General features: G+C 41.7%; 1 protein-coding gene across 1 annotated transcript in view; it reads left to right on the forward strand.

The window, feature by feature from the left end:
- The window catches only part of ADGRA3 (adhesion G protein-coupled receptor A3), a 105,923-nt gene that overhangs the window by 46,843 nt on the left and 35,830 nt on the right, over positions 1 to 23,250 (forward strand). The window contains exons 8-9 of the mRNA XM_067530338.1: positions 5,375 to 5,539; positions 20,876 to 21,077. Of these exons, the coding sequence (XP_067386439.1) occupies positions 5,375 to 5,539; positions 20,876 to 21,077 (367 nt within the window). The remainder of the gene's footprint in view (positions 1 to 5,374; positions 5,540 to 20,875; positions 21,078 to 23,250) is intronic.

Here is a 23,250-nt window from a genome sequence, read left to right on the forward strand (position 1 = left end):
CCTACCAGATGACTCCCAGGGCTGTCTGGGATCTGGTTCAGGGACTTCTTCCTCTTACCTCTCACCTTCAAAACACCGTTCTCAATCCTCTGATCACCATCGGTATTAGGATTGGTGCTGTTCCTGCAGCAGGGATGGGGGTCTTTAGCCTACTGTTTACTGGCCACCAATGCCTTACCCCTATTTCCAATGTCTTCTTTGGGATGTGCCTCACTTTGGGAGATCCTACTCTTTGATGCAGTCCAGAGCAAGATCACTAATTGCAGCTTCAGTTTCTGATCCTGAACTATCTCTATTACAATGCAGTCATAGATTATTCTTCCTGAGCTTGTCTGGACTGACCCTCTCATGCACGAACCTCCTCCTCCTATCCCCCACCCCCATAACCTTCATTGCCCATTCTTCCACTCCATGTCTGAGGATTGTAAGGCATATCAGGAACTTATTAGGTATCTGGCTTCCACTTTGGGGTTCTAGGCCAAGTATGTGCAAGAGAACACACATAAGTTGCTGGATATCCTCCAGTCCTCGGCCCCAGGGAGAGTGGCTCGCCCAGGAAATGAAGACCTTTTGGAGCTTGCTAGGTCCCTTTGGAATACTTCAACTTCATTGCTGCCTGAAAAAGCAGTATTATGACCCCATGCAAGGCCTCAAGTGTTTTTACTCCCATCCAGCTCCTACCTGTCTTGTGGTGATGGCAGTAAGTGACAGGTCACAAAAGGGTAGGGAATCCAAGAGGTCGGACTTGATAAGGAGGAAAATTTGAGACTTCATCAATGCAGATGTGCATTGCAAATCATCAGACACTATTGTCCAAATATGACTGTAATTGGGATGTTGTGTCCAAATTCACAGAGAAGTTGCCAAGAGCCTCCAGGGAGAAGTATTGTGGCATCAGCTGTGATCGTAAGGAAGGCCTAGCCCCAGCATAGCTCCTGATGTGCAGCAGAATATAGAATAACTTTGGATTGTGGTTTTTTGTTTTCAGAAAAGACTGATGAAACTTTACATTAATTTAAGGACTCTTGAACTACTTTGCATTGATTGTGAGTTTATACTCCAGCCACAGAAAGGTGCCACTATAGGAGGTTAGCAACAGAAATATCACTCTCAGTAGTTTTTTTCCACCAGTCACCCTTTCCTGAGAGACAGCAAGATTTTTCCAGCAAGGGTCATAAATCTCAGAGGTAGAGGTCTTCTGGGTCCAGTTTCAAGCTGCAAGTTTGTGTTCCTTCAGTGCCTAGCAAGCATCCATTTAGACTTGGATGTCCAGAGCAGTGTTCTAGTTGTGACCTCCCTATCTGCATCTCTTCAGTTTGGAGGTAGGCTGTCCTGCTTTTACAATGCTTGGTTACCATGGAGAAATGGGTCCTAAGCACCATAAGATCAGGTTATGCCATACAATTCCTGTCCATCCTCTTAAGTAGCCCTCATGAGGCACTGCTCCTTGATCTCTGCAGCCTTGAAAAATACATGGGTATGTGAGGTTCCATATGGTCATCCTAGCAACTATCCTTCTGGCATTGAACCACAATGACTGGTTTGCTACCCTGAAACTTCAGGATGCTTATTTTCATGTGGCAATTCTCCCGAGCCACAGGAGATTTCTTAGTTTTTGCCCATCATGACAAATCTGTCAGTACACTGTGTCCCCCCTTGGCCTGATCTAAGCACCTTGCACTTTTAAAAAATGCAGAACTGTCATGTAGGCATACCACAGAAAAAGAGGAATTCATGTTTTCCCTTACCTGGACAATTGGTTAGTGGGAGGCAAGTCCAGGGAGCAAGTCCTTTCCCTTGTCCAATTCACACTATGTGTCTCTTCAATCATCTGGGTCTCATATTGAGCAGGGAGAAGTCCGATGTTAACACCAGGTCAAAATATCAAGTTCATTGGGGCTCTGCTGGATTCTACAAGTTCGAAAGTGTTTTTGCTGAATGAACGATTTCAAGTAATTTGGCATCTATGTCTGACACTACAATCTCAACTTTCAGCTATGGTCCACGTATGCCTAAAGTTATTAGGCCATAGGGCTGCACATACTTACGTCGTCCAGCGTGTGAGACTGCATGTTTTCCCTCTTCATGTGTAGTTGAAGTTGGTCTATAACCCAATTGGTTATTCATTGGGCAGGCTTGTCCAAATGTCTCCAGAGATCCTAGTCTCCTTATAGTGATGGACATTTCAGAGCAATATTCCATTAGCAGGTCCTCCACTGACCAGGACTATAGTCACTGATGCTTCCTCAGTAAGATGGGGAGGACATCTAAGGGTTCTGAAAATTCAGGGCTTATGGTCAGAACAGGAAGTTTTGCTCCATATCAACATCCTGGAGCTTTGAGCCATTTACAGTGCCTGCCGAGTCTTTCAGGATCACATCAGGGCACAGCAGTTCACCAACAGTACCACATGTGTTCGAGCAGGGAGGATCCTTCTCCAACCAGCTGTGTCTGGAGGCAATAAAGTTAGGGCAGCTTTGCATCAGGGAGAGCATCGTTGCTGCAGCAGCTTGATTTACGTGGTTTACAGAATGAGTTGGTAGATCACCTCTCAGCAGGAATTTTTTCCCAGAATCGCTAGTGGTCTCTGAAGTCCAGTGTACTGAGGTCCATCTTTTCAGAATGGGGCATTCCAACTATTGATCTGTTTGTAGCGAGGAACAAGAAGCACTATCAACTTTGCTTTCATGTGAGTCTCAGCCCAGGTTCCCTAACCAGTGCCTTTTCCCTCAGTTGGAAATCACTTTTGATGTACATCTTCCCTCCAGTTCCAGTTATCCCACTGTTCATTCTGAAGCTGACATTGTATTGTGACAAACTGATTCTCGTTGTTCCAATGCAGCTGAGGCAGTGTTGGTTCTTCTACCTACTCAGTCTGTTTGGTGTGGCCTCCCATATCTTTTTCTCTTCATCCTGACCTACTGACTCAGCACCACAGTTAAGTTTTGCATCCTGCGTTCTGCATCTCATGGTGTGGATGCTTGCATGGCTAGATGAGGGGGAGGAGTGATGTTCAGAAGCTGTTTGATGGTGGTACTTATCAGCAGGAAGCCCTCTACTAGTGGAAGCATTTTTCAGTATGATTGCTTGCTTTGGGGATTCAGACAGTGCTGGCCTGTATTCAGGACATTTTGGAGTACCTAGTGCACCGTAGTCTTCTCCCTCAGTTCATTGAGAGTTCACTTAGTGGCAATCTCTGCATTTCATCTGCCTATCCAAAGGAAGTCAGTTTTCTCAGTGCCCCATGGTGATGAGATTTCTATAGGAAATCATTCATTTCCACCTACCTGTGAAAGAGTTGGTTCCCTTATGAGACCTCCTGACTGCCATCATGGGTCTGCTGTTCAAGCCTGTAGAAACTGTTTTCTGTCCTTCTTGTGCCAGAAGACAGCCTTCTTTATGGCTATAACATCTGCAAGGAGAGTATGTGAGCTACAGGCCTTCATGTCAGAGCCCCTCTACATGGACTTTTTCACAGATAATGTGGCTTTATACAGCCATGTCCAAAATTTTTGTCAAAAGTGGTTTCACAGTTTTATCTTAATCTTAGATTTATTTACTGATGTTCTTTCCTAAACCACACTCCAATGTGGGATGAACAGTGACTTCACATAGATGTGAGGCAATGCTTGGCATTCTTATTAGACAAAACTAAGCTTTTTCAAAAATCTCCTCCTCTGTTTGTCTCCTATGTGGATCTAAGCAGGGGTCAGGCAGTCTCTGTGCAAATTAATTCAAGATGCATAACTTTGTAGCTGAGGGCTGGCCTGACATGAGTAAATAACACATAAAGAGAGGCATTATTTTTTGGAGGATAGAATTGGGGAGGTAAACAAATAGGCTAAAAACAGAATGTTTGTGCTAAATAAGATAAGTAAATAGGTCATTAAGCTAAAAAGGCAGAATATCTGAGCCAGCTAAGAAAAGAGAGAGAACACCCATTTACTAACAATGGACAAGATAAGTTAGGAATGTAGAGATGAGGTAAAGTATAGGTTGAGTGTGGCAATGCATGGACAGAGCATGCTGCCCAGAGATTGGTTCCTTCAAAGTAACCAAGCCAATTCCAAAATATCTGATGCAATGTAATGTGTAGATGTATATAAAGGATGAGGTTTTCTGTATAACTTTGGAAGTCTGGTATGCTCTAAACTCACCCCTTCTATGCTTGTCTGATCAACTCAGCATAGCTTTGCTGTATGCCAAATAAAGGAACCTGAGTGATGAAATCTGGTGTTAAACTGAGTTTTTTGGATTCCAGAGAACTGAATGAAGTGTTCTCCCAGAACTGGACAGGCTGTTCTGGGTAAGCAGAGTGGAAAAGGTCTCAGAGGGATTCGCAGCAAACTTTCTGCATTATATCAGCATATGGAGTAGCTCAGATCATGCCTCCACAGAGATTGTGGACTCATTTGATGAGGGCCTAAGCAACATTGATAGTATTTCTCCATGATATTTCAATTTTGGATACTTGCAGAGCTGCTACCTAGTCTTCTAGAAATACTTTCACCAGTCACTATGCAATTTCTGCTGTGTCTAGGTCAAAGGTAAAGTTCGGGAAGGTAGTCTTACAGTATTTTTAAGTAGACTGTAAGCCCCAGCTCTTGAATGCTGCTTCTGAGTTACCTGAGTGGAATATACTTCTGCAACTCCTTGAAGAAGAAAAGACAGTTACTTACCTACATTATAACTGTTCTTCAAGATGTGACCATAGATGTGTATTCCATGACCCATATTCTGTCGCCTCTGCATCAGAATCTCTATTCTTGACATTAGGCACAAAGGAACTGAGTGTGGCCAGGGTAGGTATAGGTACTGTATAGGTAATGTGAACACCACCCCATAGGTAATGTTAGGTAAAGTTCTCTGGCTTTGGTGCACTGGGCGCACACATACTTGAGTGGAAAACGCATCTGCACCCTCATCTTGAAGAACAACAATTACAATACACGTAAGTAACAATCTTTTATGAGACCGTCACTACCACCTTCTTCTCCTCCTCAGTCAATTTGTTGGACCCAAAACAGACACTTAGAACTCAACAAATTTTTTTGGCAATTTTTGTATTCAGATCGACTCAAACCAAAATTTTCTTTTTGACTTTTTTTTTAAACTTCCAACAAACTTAAAAATCAGTTTTCCCTAGTTCTAATCATAGCAAACGGTTCTGTTTTGGCAGGGTGATGGATTACATGACCTAGTAGATATCTGCCACAGTTAACTACTAGTTCTTGGGCAGTCAGTCATCAGTTTTTGTAAGGCCATTCACAGGCTTACCTGAGTTGCTGCTTCTATGGCCTTTTTGTTCATCTTTAGATAAATGCTTTTCATACATTTTGCTGAAGTTCAATGATACATTCTTCTGTCTTCATAGTGCCTTGACTATTTCAAATATTCAAGCTGGATCCACTGGCAACTGGGGTTGTCATGTGCAAACCAGACGTGGGAATAATACAAGAACTGTAGACATTGTGGTGTTAGAGAGCTCTGCACAGTATTGCCTTCCAGAGAGGATTGTCAACAATAAAGGAGATTTCAGGTTGGTGACAGCAACTTTGTTTCATGAAGAAGTGTTATCTTTTTTATTCTGCTTTTCAATTAGGGAGTTATGTTGAAAGGGATCTGACTGGTTTGTGCTCCTGCATGAGGTGTAATAAGTTCTCACATTTCTAATGATACTAAATTAGAATATGGGTGAAAGAAATGCAAACAGTGATGTGAAATATTGGTGCCATTTAATCCATATTTCATGAATCCTTTAGAAAATAAATTGATAATAAGTATGATGTTCTAAATACGTAAATATAACTGTCTAGTGAACAGAGGCTTTGAGGTGGCTTGTAACTTAAACTAGGAACACAAGCTAGTACAAGGTTTTTCTTCAATATTAGTTTTCTATTTCCAAGTTTTTCATTGTTTCCCATGTATAAAATCACTACAATACTATGAAATATCTGGTTCTTTTAAATAGTACAATAAATGTAGTGACTCCCATCTCCTTTTTATAATTGTTTGTACTGCCAGTGGCAGCTCTAATTTTCCATTGTGTTGGATATTATAGTGTATCTTGTTTTTATTCTTTACTTATTTATCTTTGCACCTGTTTTCCCTTTTCTGAACTCTTTACTGCTGGTCACTCTAACAACACATTATTTCTGGAAGTGCCAGCTATCACAATTAGATTCCCTATATATAAAGTAATTATTTTTCTAACTTCTCTTTTGAACCTTCTTGCAATAGTTCCCAGTGAGAAACAAAATACTGTTAGCATGTGTCTCTACTGTTGGTGCTAGTTTTCGTATATATTTATAGCTGCTTTTCTTATGAAAAAGAGCAATCGCTCTTATGATTCATTTACTTGTGCTGGCTTAGAAGGTACTTCCTGCTGTTGTTTTTCTTTTGTAAACCCCACCCCTGAACACAAAGTTGGAGCTCTTTATAGCTTATGTTTAATTTCTTTATAGGCAATCTAAAACAGTGGCTCTCAAACTCATGTGACTGTGCCCTTCTTCGTGCCTGTAGTAGTTTATGCCCCACCACCACATACATATACCACACAAGTACATATACCAATTTAAAAAAACATTTGACTCTCACTAAATATTAAAAGCAGTAAGGCATTGATTCAAAAAGAGCCATTCAAGTATACAGTGATGTAAATTTTAAGTGAGATACTGCTTACTTGCCTCATACTGTTGTTACCAGTGTGAGGGGTGCACCTATTTCTTGGAGCAGAGCAATTCCATTCTGGGTTGGAAGCTTGAAACAGCTATCTGGAGATCCACTTCTACCTTCAATTAAATATGCACACTGCATCGTAGCAAACAGATTAACATACAGATGTTAATGACTTTGTATATGCTATGCAAGCTTATCAGAAGTCCGTCACAATGCATAGCACATTCTAAAGTCAAATGCAGAGCACCGTCTGAGGACCTGATACGTTTAGAGGACTCAGCTTTGCTCGTTATTCATTGCTGTGGGTAAAATGTGCACAGTAAGTTTTCTCCCCCCCCCCCCGCCCCCCAATCTCACCCGGCCCCCCCAAATATATTCAATCTGCCAGCAGGGCGCATCCTCCCAGTAAGATAATCTGTGATTTTAAAGACCTTATATTTTTCATATTAAAAATATTGCATAAAATAAGTGATAAGAATTAATTAAAGAAAAAAAGGGAATAGAATTTCACTGTTAGGAATCAAACCTCCAAAGCATAGGCATGAGGAAATGCTTTTAGTTAGCCTCATGAATCCATTGTGGGATGAAATCTTACACCCTGTGGAAGTTAGAGGGAGTTTTGCCATCGACTTAAGTGAAACCAGAATTTCACCCATGATGTCTAATTGAATCTGTGACTTTCTAACTTTTGATTTAATTTTAAATCTCAACCTTCCCTTTTCAAAATAAAATTGTTTTGTAATTGTAGTTACTCTAATATACTTGCATTCTGATGCTGCTGCGACCATCCCTGTGTAAGTTTGTAGAAATGGTCTTCTGAGATTCTTCTTCAAGTGATGGCCCCTATTGTATTCCACTGAGAGTTATGAACATGCGCCCGGAGCTGGAGCTTTTCAAAGTAGTAGTATACGTCAGTCCATGCACGTGCCCTTTCATTGCCTCATGATTTCGCCTGAAGCTTAAAGGACGGGGTGGACCAACCACGTCTTCTCCTCATCGCTACATGGTCTGAGTCAGAGCTTCGGCTTTTTTCTCATTCTTGGTGATGCACTTGCCAAACTTTCCAGAAAAATTGTTTTTATTCTTGTACATAGTTAAGATTCTACTGATTTTGTAGCAGTTTTAGAGTTCGTAGTAATTTTTATAGGATTAAGGACTTTGGAATGCGATTTTGGCAGTTTCCCACCAACACCCTCTTCTTTCCCCCAGCACTCGTGTCTGAGTAGTGGGGTATGCCGAAGACACTGTGATTTAAGATCTGCACTTCTTGCCTTCACTCGTTTTTGTTCAGTGACTAGCCCCATTGCTGTTTGTACTGCTTGGAGGAAGCCCACATTGCGTCCAGTGCAGTACCTGCCTCTCCTTTCCTGCATGTACCCTGGAAGGCCATGCCCTATACCTTAAGAAGCACCTCATAGAGGTTGCCATTGGGCTGCAGTCAGATCCTGGCTAGGGAAACCTCCCTGTACATTAGCCTGAACAGTCCAGGAGTGCACCTCCTACTTCGAAGTCCCAGTCTGGTTCCACTGGTACTAGCACTGTGGAGCCCAAGCCAGGCCTAGCCATGAAACATAGAAGCATGTGTATAAGCATGGCATAAAGTCTTCCTCCAGATTCAAGAAAGATGCTGCACCCCATCCATGAGTTCCGGCCACAGAGGGCATTCCAAGGCCCATAAGAGCGACAGGAAGTCACCAGATCACTGGTGTTCACCGGATCTGCTAGTCCCAGTTCGTGAACTGTGCATCCCTCCTGCATCAGCTCCGCTGGCGCAGTGTTAATCGCTTGTGCTGAGACAGATTCCCTTGCCAGCCCCAATTCCGTCCATGGATAGGGTGCCATTGACACCGTGGAGAATCAGATGTGCTCCTGGGCCTCATAAACTGTTTTCCCTAAAACGGATGAGGTCTCTGTGTTCCGGTCCATTTGCCTGCTAAGGGGGCCCCCTCTCATGTGTCAGATCTGCCACCCTCTGTTCATGTTCCTATAGCACACCCCGTTCCATCAGTACCATCGGTGCCCTGTTCATACAGAACTCCGATTTCTCTGAGTCTGTAGATTTGGATACTATGCATAGTGCACTGCCTCTGTTCTGAAGGCATGACTACCAGAGGGTTGAAACGGCACCATGGCAGAATCCTGCCTTGCCTCAGCCCAGGAGCCACTGGTACCCTGCTCCATGGGCACTGCTGCAGCAACAGCAGGATCAACCAGGTTGGCCATATTGCAGCTCGTGGCCCCGATAGTTGCCTTCAGAACCATCTCACTCAACCTGTGTCATCAACATCCTCCTTTTCCCCAGACAACTACTGTCAATTTCAGGAGCTGCTCAGGAGAATAGCCAATGCTCTTCAGATCCTGTTGAAGGAGGTGTGGGATAGTCAGCACCAACTACTAGACATCTTGCATGCATCAGTATCATCCAGAGGGGCCCTACCAATCAACGATGCCATTCTCTAACTCGTATGCACTATGTGCCATACACCACATGCGCTCCCCCACCCCGAAGGGAGCAGAAAAGAGGTACTATGTCCTCCTCCCCCTGTCCCCCCAAGTGGTCTGAGTTCCTGTTCTTCCATCCTCTGCCTAATTCCTTGGTGATCCAGGGTGCCACGGAACTGGTCATGCAACAGCGTCCATGCTCCATCTCCTCTGACAAGGAGGGCAAGATGTTTTAGACCATATGGGTAGAAAGGTCTTTTCCTCAGCCAGCCTCCAGTTCCATGTCTCAAACTACCTAGCGTTGATGGCCAAATATGATTTTTTGAACTATAGGCAGATGACAGATTTTGCAGATAAACTACCTCAGCAGCATTGTGCCGACTTCCAAGCTGTTTTGGAGGATGACATACTTCAGGCTGAAGTTGATTCTTCGGACACATTCTCACATACAATGGCAACTGGAACCATCATGAGGTGGGAATCCTGGCTACATTCCTCAAGCTTCCCTAGAGAAGTAAAGAGCACAATTGAGGAATTCCCTTTTCGTGAATCACACCTCTTCAACTAGAAGACAGATGATTCCTTACACTCACTGAAAGACTCTAGAGCCACCCTGCAATCCCTAGGCATATGTATGCCAGTGCTGAAATAAAAATTTTACTACCCACCACCTGCACAACACTATAGAACTTCCCAGTTCTACCACTAATGAGCCTGCAAACCTCCACAAAAGCTCCCAACGGTCCATAGATCTTGTCTGCCTGATCCGCTGGTGCAGCATTCCGTGCATCACACCCAATCTTTGCATAAATGATATTTCTGAGTGTGTCTAGAGAGCTTTCAACCACTTTGCACCCCAATACTCTTGCCAACCACCCCTTGGGGGGCCATCTCAAACTCTTTCTACCTGCATGGAGTGCGATAACAATGGACAAGTCCATCCTGGATGTCAGTTGACATGGCTAGATGATCTAGTTTATGACACTACGTCCTCCACACCCCCTGTCCCGATCCCATTTCAGGGATCACTCTCATGACCGTATTATTACCCTAGAGGTGGACTCCATCCTGTAGAGAGGAGCAGTGGAACCAGTTCCTGCAGCCTTTCAGGGCACAGGATTCTATTCCAAATATTTCCTGGTGCCAAAGAAGAAAGAATCTCTGATGCCTCAACCATTCCATTAGCAAGCTGAAGTTCCACATGGTCACACTTGAGGCCATCATTCCCTGGTTAGAAAAAGGCATGTGGCTAAAGGCTGTCAATATGCAGGACGTCTGCTTCTATGTCAATATCCACTTGACCCACAGATGGTTCCTGAGGTTCACGGAGAGTCCATGACACTTCCAAACGGGTCCTCCCATTCGGACTTACCTCTGCTCCATAAGTCTTCACAAAAGTTTTCTCCATGGTAGTGGCTCATCTCTGATGGCAAGGAGTCCTTGTCTTCCCTTACTTAGATGACTGGCTCCTGGCGGCATGATCCAGAAAGGAAGCTCGGGAATTGATGTGCCAGCTCCTTCTACTCCTTTCCTCTCTGGGGATGAGTGTGAATGTCAAAAAATTGACTTTGCACCCTCCACGGTCCCTAGAGTTCAGCGGAGCATCTATCAACGCGACCTCCACACATGCTTATCTGCTGAAAGATAGGCTCCAGAGCCTACTGGACTCGATCACTTCAGTGACATCCAACCCCTCGATCTCAGCCAGCACTTGTTTTTCCCTCCGCAACTACATGGCGGTGTGCACATACGTCACAGCCTTCGCTCACCTGTGTTTCCACAGTATACAACTATGGCTATAAGGTACCTACTCCACCATGCACCGACCCATGGACACATTTCACCATCCCACCAGAGGTCATCTCCTCCTTCCGATGGTGGACAGACCCTTTTCAAGCCTGCTCTAGAAGGCCCTTCCTCCTGTCCTCACTGAGCATGACAATCGTAAGACGTGTCGCTCAATGACTGGGGAGCCCAAATGGGAGACATCATCATACGAGGAACTTGTACCGCTCGAGAAGCCAGGATGCACATCAATATCCTGGAACTTCGGGTGGTACGTAAGGCACGCCACATGTTTTTACCGTCCATCAATTCCTGTCATATTCTTATCCTGTCAGACAACAACACTACTGTTTACTACATAAACAAGCAAAAGGAGGCACAAGGTCCCCAGTACTGCATGGAAGCAGTGTGCCTCTGGAAATAGTGCATTGCATGCTGTTTCTTTTGCTGGCAGCCTACGTACCAGGGACCTAGCATGTGATTGCTGATACTCTTAGCAGGAACTTTGCAACTGACCATGAATGGGAACTCAACGGCATAATAATTGTGGACATTTTTGGTCAAGGATCTCTTTGCTTCTCACAGCAATATCAAGTGCATTCAGTGCTTCATAAAGGGAGAACTTGTGTTGACTGATTGGACCGGATCAACTATGCCTTCCCTCCCCTACCACTCTTGCCACATGTCCTTCACAAACTCCAATGGATGAGGGCAACGGTCATCCTGATTGCTTCATTCTGGCCTAATCAGTTCTGATTTCTTCTGCTTCTCCACAGGCAGAAACATCCTCCACTCCCAACATTTCCGGAACTGCTCACGCAACACAACAGCAGATTCAGACACCCTGATCCACAGACGCTTTACCTGATAGCTTGATTTTTGGATGGACACTACCTCTAGTATGAGAATGTTTGTCAGCAGTACAAGATGGCCTTTCCGGTAGGAGGAAGGACTCCACGAGACGACCTTACCAAGTGAAATGGGCACATTTCTCTTCTTGGGCCCAACAAAAAGGTCTTGCCCCGAGGCTATTGGTATCCTGATTCTCTTAGACTATTTCCTGTATCTGAAGGTCTTGGGAGTCGCTCTCAACTCCATCAGATGCATGCAGCATCTGTTAGCACTTTCCACCCTCCAGTGGAGGGACATTTGTTTTTTACCCATCCTTTGACTGCCCAGTTCTGAAAGGGCTTTGTACATAAATCCCTGCCCATTCACCCTATAGCTTCTCAGTGGGACTGAAACTGACCACGAGAGCGTAAGCCTCTTGTGGACATGTAGGGTAGCCATGTGGAGTTTGGTACACACTTGTTCTTCTCATTATGCTCTAGTGCATGGTTCTGCAATGGATGCCTCGTTCAGTGCAACAGTCCTCTGTTCCACGGTTCCGTCATCTTCCTTGCACCCTTCTTCTAGATAGGTACTGCTTATTAATTACTCTCAGTAGAATACAATCGGGATCATCACTTGAAGAAGAAGGGGAGGTTCTTTGAGATGTGTGCTCCCTAGCTGTATTCCAGTCCCACTCTTCTTCCCCTCTGCTGATAGATCTGTGGTGGAGAAGGAACAGAAGATGTGGTCAGTTCACCCTGCCCTTTATCACCTCAGGTGAAACCATGAGGCGATGCAAGGGCACATGCATGGATCAATGGACACTACTACTTAGAAGAGCTCTGGCTCTGGGCGCATGGTGCATGTGCATAATCCTCTTTGGAATACAGATAGGGACCACATATCTTGAATAATCTCCATTTACAGGTAAGTAACATCCCCTTTCTCACATTTTTTGCAGTATTATTTGGATGCATCACATCCTTTTTGTTGTTCTGCCATTAGGTCACTTTCCCCTGTATCTGTCGTCCTTCTCTTTATCCTTCCTAATGAAATACATGATGAAATTTAAGATCTAGAAGCTTTTTCAGTTTTTATATGGAGGGGGGTGAGAGAATGGTTACTTTAATATTTTCTTGCCTCTCTTCTTCCCCACTACTCCCTTCAGTTGAGTCACTCAGTCTTACTTTGTCTCTGTTCTGTGCTGTAGTCCTGCAAGACTCAGTCAATAAGCCTGTGTATTTCATTGTTAATATTTGCTAATTAAGGGTTTCCACTGACTCCCAAAATAGCTACAAGCATAAAGGAAACTCTTTTGTTGTATTTGTCAATTTAAAAAAATTAGGAAGTAGAGGTACATATAAAGGACTAAGTGCCAGACAATCTGAGGTTTTTTTAAACTAGTTTATCTTTTTGCTAGGGAAAAAAGGATTTATTTGTAATTCTCAAACCAAAACTTCTAATCCATTTTTATAATATAAATAAAAGTATTCACTGAACTAAAATTTACAGTTTGAGACATAAGTATTAGTCTAAAGGCTATTTTGTATAGTTGAGATCCATAATGGAATTATTGACAAATTCAATTATAATGCTGTAATGTGAAAATAAAGGAATACAGTAAAAATCTTCCTCTTACAGTGATTTCTGTTTATTAGGGGAAATATATTATATTGGGGAACAGGAATTTACTTGAGTTTTCTTGAGTCTGAAAGGTGAAGTTAATGGAGCAGATGTACGCTTTATTCATTAAAGAACATACACAGTAATTTAAATCACTTATGTTTTTTTATGATACAATTGTGAATTTTTCTTTTCTGATTTGCCATTAGAGGTAGAAACAGATGGTAAAGGCTTATTTTAAAGTGTATGCCATTAAATTAACCTATGCTGCTCGGTGATTGTTCACTATAATAGGATTTTGCCCCCTATGGAATTCATTGGAAGGAAATGGAGTTTCAGGAAATTCTCATTCTATCAGGGGGTTCTCTGTAGCTGGGCTTCTATAACATACTTCCATTTGTAGTACTGAAAGAGTAATAATAAAGAGAAATTTTTCACCTTTGAGACTATATGGAAATCAGGCTTTGGCTCAGAGATGAAATTATTCTGAGCAGATGGCTGTAAATGTTCCTAGTTGAACTTACTTCATAGTTTAAGTTTAGACGGATAGGGTGTAATTGGAAGTGGTTGACTGTTTCTGCATAGAATTTGTTTTAACACTAAAGTAGTAGATCTGAAATGCAGCTCTTGCCCAGTCAGAAGATAGCATATGTAGGATAGGGTAGAGGAATGTTTATATTCAGTATATTTGATTCATTTGTTTGACCTGTGAATTTATGAAGACCAGTTCAAAGTTTTCTTCATAAATACAACTGTTACATGAGTAGATGCTGTTTAATATGTCTTATTCAAGTAATAACCTTGAATTAAGTAATTATTCATGACGATTAAATGTAAATCAGATGTATATCAAAATATATACCAACTTTTCTCTTTCAATAAATCCTTTAGATATTTATATTTAAAATAGTTTTAACTTTACAGCATTCATATGTCTTGAATATCAAAGATAACATGGTTTGAAAATTATTACCTGCCAAAGATAATAAATCTGAAGACCGACTGACCTGTTGGAGTTAGAAAACGGTAACCCAAATAGAACTTAAAAAAAAAAGTACCTGAATGTTAGATAATCATTAAATCAGAACTCATCATTTATACACAAATTTAATAGATTAAAATGTATAGCTTATAAATCCAGTTCTTCCAATTTTAAATTCTGGTTTGTGAGAGTTCACTTTTTAAAAATCATAATTTTGACCTTTACACTGTCATCTCTTTTTAGCAGTAAATGATTTTTTAGGAATCTTATTAAAAACAAACCATGTGGTTGTTCCAATATGCTTGGTAGCTGTTGGCTAAGTAAGCCATGCATACTTAGATATTCTTCATTTCCATTTACTGATGCACTCACTGGCTCTGCTGGCTTTGTTGCAGGCGAGCCCTCCGTGACTACAGAAGAGGTAGCACTTTTTCCACAAAAGAGAAGTGCGAAGTGTGTCATTTCATCCATGTGGTGTTTACTCTGAATATTCTTTCCCTCTCAGTCTGAGTTTATCCATATGAACTTCTGTATGCTTGGAGTTTCTGGGAATCTGAAATTATTTCTTTATCTATCCCAAACCCTGCATGCAGTTCTAGCACCATCAGGGAGTTTTTTAAATCCTCTGGCTGATGATTTGTCAAGGATATCTGGCATTTGCAAGTCAGGTGTTTTACATAATATATATTTTGGCTTTGCCAATGCATTTCTCCTCTAGAGCAAAAAAGGGTTCTCTTTCCCTCACTGCATCATGTCACCATAAAATGACACATTACCACATAATGTTGAGACTGCTGAAAACCACTGAAATTCAAGAGCACTCCCTCCTATTTTGATTTACTTTGACAACTGATACTTTCTTCTCCTTTGGACTTCTTATTTGCTTTGGGATTCTTTTATGATGATACTATGGCCTATGGTGGCTCCCTGATACCAGCGATCAAATCTCCTTCCATTTATGGGTTGCTCCAGTCACAGGTCTCCACCCAAGCCTGCTGTATCTTCTTCAAAATGTGTGAGGTAGACAATTGCTTTTTAGCTCTTAAATCTGCTTGCCCACCACTGAAGAGACTGGAAGATAATCTTTGAAGAGAAGAAGGAATTTGATGATACAGACGACCTTCAGTGTGCCACTGATTCTAATAATAGAATCATAGGACTGGAAGTGACCTCAAGAGGTCATGTAGTCGAGTCCCCTGCACTTATGGCAGGACTAAGTATTATCCCTGACAGGAATTTGTCTAACCTGCTCTTAAATATCTCCAGTTTATTCCAGTGCTTAATTACCCAGTTAGGAAGTTTTTCCTAATGTCCAACCTAAACCACCCTTGCTGCAATTCAAGCACATTGCTTCTTGTCCTGTCCTCAGAGAATAAGGAAAACAATTTTTTCTCCCTCCTTGTAATAACTTTTTATGTACTTAAAAAATATTATTATGTTCCCTCTCAGTGTTCTCTTCTTCTGACTAAACAAACCCAGTTTTTTCAATCTTCCCTCATAGGTCATGTTCTCTAGATCAGGGGTCCCCAAACCTTCATCTTCCAGGGCCCCATTACTCAGTCCTGCTCTTATGGTGGGCCAGAGCAGGTCAATTATAGAAAATAATATATACATTTTGTACATAACTCTTAAGAATTTTCACAATAGGAGAAATATTTTCAAGTGTTAATATAATCATATTTTTATTACAGTTTGTACAAGAATAATTAGCTTGCCTTTGCATGCTGACTAACACCTTCTTAATTAGTGTGAACTGTGGGCTTGCTTTCGGCTGGCAAGAAATTCAGTGTCAGGCTCCATGGTGGACTCACACCATCTCAATGACTGATGCAGATGTTCATAGTGATTCTTGATCTCATTCGAGATTTCAGTAATTGCATTCTTGAGAAGATTTGCTCACATATATAGGTGCTGCCAAAGATGGTGGACATTTTAAGAGCAATTTTTTTTAATGTTTGGGTAAGTTATGAGGAAGGGCGGCATAGAAGTCAAGAAGATTGTTTGGCTTGAACAAGTCTTTCAGGGCATCACAGGCTTGTGATTTGGCCAACTCAAACTGATAAGAAGGCAGGGCTTCATCTACGTCCGCTTCAAATAGATTTTGAAAAAGGTGAATGTTTTTGGCATGGCCGTGTAGTTTACGGAATCTCTCCTGGAACCAGTGGCGTACCATGGGTTTCCAGCACCTGGGGGGCTATACTTACATCCTCCTCACCCCCCCATCGGCGGCAGCACCCTGTGGTGGGGGGTCTGCAATCCCCTGTCCCTCTCTACCCTCACTTCCCCCGTTGTTGGCAGCAGCAGTGGCAGCATCCCATGGGGGGGGAGGGGGTCTGCAAGCCGGTTTTCTGTTCTCCCCCACCTCCTCCCCCCATCAGTGGCAGTAGCAGTGGTGTATCCCCCATCGGCGGCAGCAGCACCCTGTGGGGGAGGAAGGGGGAGGGTCTGCGAGCCTGTTTCCCGCTCCTCCCCCACTCCCCTTGTCGGCAGCAGCGTCGGCAGTGCCTTGGAGGAGAGAGGGTCTACGGGTCCATTTCCCGCTCTCTTCCCACTATGGGGTGGCGGGGCACTGGCTGGCGGTGTGGGGGCAGGTGCTGTGATAGGCTCTGATCCCCACAGCTCCTTCCTGGTGCCCGGCAGAGGGGCTGAGAGTACGCCCTGGCTGGTTGCAATGGGGGGCGACTCCTCATCCGAGGGCCTGGCCGGTGCCCCCACAGGCCAGCACCTGGGCGCATGCCCCCCCCCCACCTCTGTACACAACTACTGGAACTCAGTCTGCAACATTTTCAGTGTGTCAGCACACTTTCCTACTGGAAATGGGACTCCTGGTGCTTCAGCAGGCATCTGTTGAGAAGTAGGAAAATGAGCCAAGTTTCCTTCCTTCACATGTTTTACAAGCATCCTTAGTTTAACTTCAAATTCCTTTACATGTGAGTTTCCCCTTGCCTTGTTGCTGTAGATTAAGGGAATTCAAAAATTCTGTTACATCAGTCAAAAAGGTAAGGTACCATTTCCATTGTGGATTGGACAGTTTTGTGCTTTGTCAAGAGAAATGTATTAATTTCAGGAAGCAGTTCGTAAACAGATTTAAAAACTCTGCCCCGACTCAGCCATCAGACTTCCGTGTGGTACAGCACACCTCCATACACTGAGTCAAGATCAGAAAGAAATTCCTGGAACTGTCTGTGGTAAAGATAAAATTTACACATAACACAACAACCTTCATGATGGAATCCCACTGCACTACTTTGCAGCATAATGCTTGCTGATGAATTATGCAGTGGATTTGTACTGGACATGTGAGATCGGGTTCATCCATTTCCCTGTTTATGCGGCCAATAAGTCCCTTTGTTTTACCCACTATGCATGGAGTGCCATCAGTTGTCACGCTTGTTAGCTTTGTACAGTCTAATTCCAAAACAGCCATTGTTTTGCAAAGTTTTACACAAATATTCTCACCTGTTGTTGTACCCTTGAGGCTTTGGAGACCAGCAAGCTCCTCAAAGAGATCAAAATTAGAGTTAACTCCACGGATAAAAATGAGAAGCTGTGTTGTGTAACTTACATCATTACTTTCATCAAGTGCGAGAGAAAAGAAGTCAAAGTTTTTAGATTTTTTTTGCAGCTGGATAAACAAGTTATCCCCCATTTCTTCAATTCTTCTCATAATAGTACTTGAAGAGAGACATACAGAAGTGAAGGCACTTTTCTTCTCCGGGCACACCTCTTCAGTGACTGTAGTCATGCACCGCTTAACAAATTCTCCATCTGTTCAGGGTCTTCCACTGTCCTCACTCAGCTTAGCAACATAAAAACTGCCATGAAGGGATGACAGATTCTCCTCCGATCTCAGTTTAAAAATGTTTTGCTGCATTGATAGTCCATTTTTAAGTCTTGCAGTTTTGTCAGATCGCACCTTTCCTTGCAGACTATCACACTTTTCTTTGTGATGTGACTCAGAATGTCGGCGAACACTGTATTCCTGAATACAGACACAGACTCCTGGCAAATGAGAAAAATGGCCTTTTCACTGCACTATAAAAAATAAAAAAATCATTTGTCCACTCTTGGTTAAATACCCTGCACTCTAAATCGATTTTTCGCTTCCCCTTCTTAGACATATTGCAAGTAAATTGAAGGCTTCAAATGTAATTTGTTCTCTTTTTATTCTTTTTTTTTCTTTTCTCCTCCTCCTCTCCTCTTCACTCTTTCTCCACTCGTAACTCCCACACCGGAGGTCAGTGTACCCCACTTTTTATATCCTCGGGCTCAGTTTCCGCTGAATTAATAATTCTGCCTATGATAGGGTCACCGAGCCTGGGAAAAATTATGTAGCTGCCAATTGTGCAGCAGATTTTTTTGAAACAAAACCGGCTGCCTGCTGTTAAAGGGGTATTACCAAATAATAAATCCTGACGATATATACATTTTAACAGCTATGTTACAAAAGAAAAACAGATTCCTGTTTAGAAAACAAGCATGAATGCATGGTCTGATCCATTCGCTGGTGATTTTACTGGCTTATGTTATACATTACGGTTATGTTATCAAGGGCTGCAATGCCTCTGGACTCAGCGGGCTGGTCAAAATATGTCAGTGGGCTGGATGTGGCCCACAGGCTGTAGCTTAGAGACACGTGTTCTAGACCTTTAAACATTTCTGTTGCTCTTTTCTGGACTTTCTCCAATTTGTCCACATCTTTCCTGAAATGTGGCCCCCAGAACTGGACACAATACTCCAGCTGAGGCCTAATCAGCATAGAGTAGAGTGGAAGAATTACTACAACACTCCTGCTAATACATCCCAGAATGATGTTTGCTTTTTTTCCAACAATGTTACACAGTTAACTCATATTCAGCATGTGATCCCCTCTGACCTCCAGATCCCTTTCTGCATTACTCTTTCCTAGGGAGTTGTTTCCCATTTAACGTTTCTCTTCTGTGTTACCAATGAAAATGAATAATACAGCCTCTTGCCTCTGATCATAAAATATTCCAGGAGTTGTTAGCTTGTTTGGTAGAGACCCTTGACAAATTCCAGTATCTGAAGTGAGAGAGCAGTGTCAAGCTTTTTGAAACACTGGTGGTAAAAGAGAAGGAAGAGAATTAGAGCCAGCCAAACCTCCATGGTTCATACCTGTTTTGTTTGGTTGCTGTGGCACAAAATGTCACAGTAATGATACTGAAATTCCATCTCCTTTTCTTTTTGTGGAACCTCCTCTAGTGTGGAACCTTCAGTCACAGAAATGTGCATTTTGAATTTAGACATTTTGTGTTGATCTTAAACCAGATGTATTTGTAATTAAATATGTCGTCATTTACAGAACTGTAAATTCAGGTCTATAAATATTACTCTTTTGCCTGCTTTAGGGGAAAATGGCTGGGTTTCAAACTGTTTGAAAACCAAAACATTGCCTATTTATCAGTCTGCTAATTCCTAATTCTGTTCAAGGAAAGCTTACTTTAATCCTATTTGCTTACTAGGTAGAAAAGCGGAGGAGAGCAGCTGAAGTTTCTCTTGGTGCTCTCAAGAAGGAGACCATGTTTTAATTAAGTTTGTTTTGGGTTGATGGCCTTGAAGTATTTGATATGCCAGATATTTTTCATGGTTTTAAAATCTTCCATTGTTAGTATTGATGAAAATATGTTAATTACCCTGACTGCTTAATTCTGTGTATTTTTAATATATCATTTGGACTACGTTTTTACACAATGAGTAAGCAGTGCAATAAAATGTTTTTCCATTTTATTTTTTCTGGATTATCTGATTTGTTTTAAGTTTTTTAAAAAGATAGAATTTTGTTTGGGAGGTGCATGGTCATACACCACATGTGGGTGTGGAACATCTGTTTCCTTCCAAGGAAACATTTTTTCTTCCTTTTCCTTGTCAGCATAGATGAGAAGTTGTTGTCACATTAAAAATAATTTCTGTTCACTGTGGCAGTAGAAATTGGTGTGATTAGAGAATATCAAAATTGTGTTGTAGATATATGATGCTGCTCCAGTTGCTTTCTGCTTACTTTGAACTGTCTCCTGTTTATATCTGTAGCTGGGAATCAGCAGGAAGATGGAGTAAATCTGAAAGTTACACTGACACGTTAGCTGCTGAGTAGAAAATTAGGGAGGAAACAAGTAGAAAAGCTGCAAAGCATCTCATAGTCTATGTAACATCCAATTATAAAACACTTAATCTGGAAATCTTGCCACAAAAATTGAACAAATTCCCATTTGGAGCAAAACTGTCTACAGTCTTTTCTAGTGAGTTTTTATATAACTTCTTTCTCCCTAGTGTACAGACTAATGAAAGAATAGAAACAATAGAATACTGACATTAGAACTCATTTTTGTTAATAAATTCAGATACTTATTGCCTGAAAATATTTAAGGCTAGCCAAGGTGGCCTTTCAAATAGTTTGCAGATATTTAGTTCTGAAATGACTTTTATTTGGTGCCGTAGTGTTTATTTCTTTTATTTACTCAATTTTTTTAGACCTGTCATGTAAATTTGTTTAATCTTTTGCCTTCGACTCTCTAGGTGGCCTAGAACATTGGCAGGCATTACTGCATACCTACTGTGTACTCGTTATTCTGCTGGCAGTGGGATATATCCTGGCAACTCTCAGGATGAGAGACGAGCTTGGCGCAGATGTGACAGAGGAGGATTCTGGGCAGACGAGGACTATTCTCGGTGCCAATATGCAAATGATGTTACTCGAGTCCTGTATATGTTTAATCAGGTAATTTGCACTTCTCTATCTTTTGTGAAACTGTTTTAAAATAAATTCAATGAAGCTTTTCCATGGAAATAAGATTTACACAAATCTGCTTCCTTACTGCCAATGGTTACAAAGTATCTAGTGTTCACTGATAGATCAATGTATACACTATTTGTTATCTGATCATGTCTGTTTATTAGGATATTACTGGTCAGAGCTAACACTGGAACTTGTGGGATTACACAAGAATTTGGTTTCGTTTCCTTTCATAGGCCATCAGATTTTTGGTGAGTTGGGGAATTCTGACAACCTCAAACACCCTCACCAAAATGTAAGAGGTTACTCTAGTTGTCCAATCTAGTATAGCTCTGGGACAGATTTACTGAATTTTGAGCTGCTCTTGTCTCCAATTTAATCACACAGGCTCTTGGAACATCACTTCATTGTAGACAATTCATTGACTCTATTAGTCATTAATATTTATTTGCAAATGCACTTTAAAATGTAGACATTATTCATAATAAAAATATACCATACTTTTTTTACTCTAAAGTTTTGGGTTTTGAGACACTTTCAGGCCCTTTCTAGATTGTAGTGTTTTGTTCTATGGTCCTTGACTTGATCTGACAATTACTTTGACTTAACTAATGCATTAGAACCATAAATGTTTGTAAAGTGTCAGTCACGTTAGTTAAATGACAAGCATTCACCCAAAACGAGTGGCTCTGGATTTGAACAATGCATCAAGTAGCAGCAGCAGCCAGGAATTTGCAACCTGTAGTCTATATATATTAAATTCACTGCATAGAAAAGGCCTGGTGAATTATGAACATTTGCAGATGGAGAAACTGGAACCCTGACATACGGTAAGTATAGACTTAAAGGTTTCTGTAGTCCTTCCACTGGAAATTAAATTTTAATTCATATGAAAATGCTCCAGAATGTGGTCAGTGTCAAATATTGTTTTATTGAATCCCGCTTATTCTCTGTCCCAGATATATTCCCTTACAGAGCATGAACAAAAAGTGAAAAAGAAAAGAAGAAAAAGTTTTCCTAAAAATGTTAAAGGAAATTTTAATTTTTGATGCAACTTGCAAATTAATGCTGAATAAAAGAATTTGCACACACATGGCACTGGATCTTCTCAAGTCTAAACGTGTATTTGCTTTTCACAAGTTAATAAACCTACTAGGTTCCAAATTTCAGGTGCTATTTTTTTGCATGTTTTTCAAACCCAGAATCTCTCATTCAGTTGAGAGAAAAAGGAAATCTCAATATTTTCTCCCAGGCATAATTGAAACCTCATCCAAATAAATTACTAAATTTTTACCAGGGAATTGCAGTCAGTCATGGCTCTCTTTTAAGGGTGTTTATAAATGAAACACTTCCCTGAAAATTCAGAATAAATTTCTGTTAGCCATTACAATCAAATAGCAAAGAGAGAGACTTAACTATTATCTTCTACAAATATTCCTATGTGATACATGTGTAGAATCAGTAACTGTAGTTCAAAGGTCTTGCCAATACAACATGGTATGAGAAAACTAGCACCAAAACGCCATCTGGAACTGTGTATGACTTTGGAAAAAATCATTAAATAGTTCTGTGCCTTCTTCTGTAACATGGGATGACAATACACCTTTCTCCCACTCTTTGTGTTGTCTGTTTAAATTGTAAGTTGTAAGGGTTTGGACTTGTCAGACTGTGTTTATCCAATGCCTAGAATACTAGGGCATCAGTTCTGGTAGAGGGGCCTTTAGAGAGCTACCATTATAGAAACAAATAATAAATTAATGGACCTAGACTTGTAGAGGTTTTTTTTGCTGACATAGGTCAAGAAGGAATTGACTAGAAGTTCCAAGGACAGCAATTAAATTAAATGGGTGGCACATGTCTGTGAGTAGGGGGCCACAGTCTAGCTCTGCTGCAACTGCTGCCAGCCCTGCACAGCATGAACAGAGGCCACTTAGCAAAGCATCCTCTCTCCAGACGTTCACTATACATAAACAAATGCCTCTCATCACACATATATCCCAGCTCCCCCTTACACTGAGATCCCCACACACATCCCAGCAGCCCTGACATACATCCCACTCACCAAGCCCCCATTGCCCCCCCCAACATCCTCCACTCACCCCTAACTCCTCATCCTGCAGCTGTCCCACATTCACCCTTTATCCACCACTCTAGGCCC

This window comes from Emydura macquarii, unplaced genomic scaffold, assembly GCF_026122565.2.
Source record: "Emydura macquarii macquarii isolate MOO-44397 ecotype Brisbane River unplaced genomic scaffold, CSIRO-AGI_Emac_v2 contig_3062, whole genome shotgun sequence".
Taxonomy (NCBI): Eukaryota; Metazoa; Chordata; order Testudines; family Chelidae; genus Emydura; species Emydura macquarii.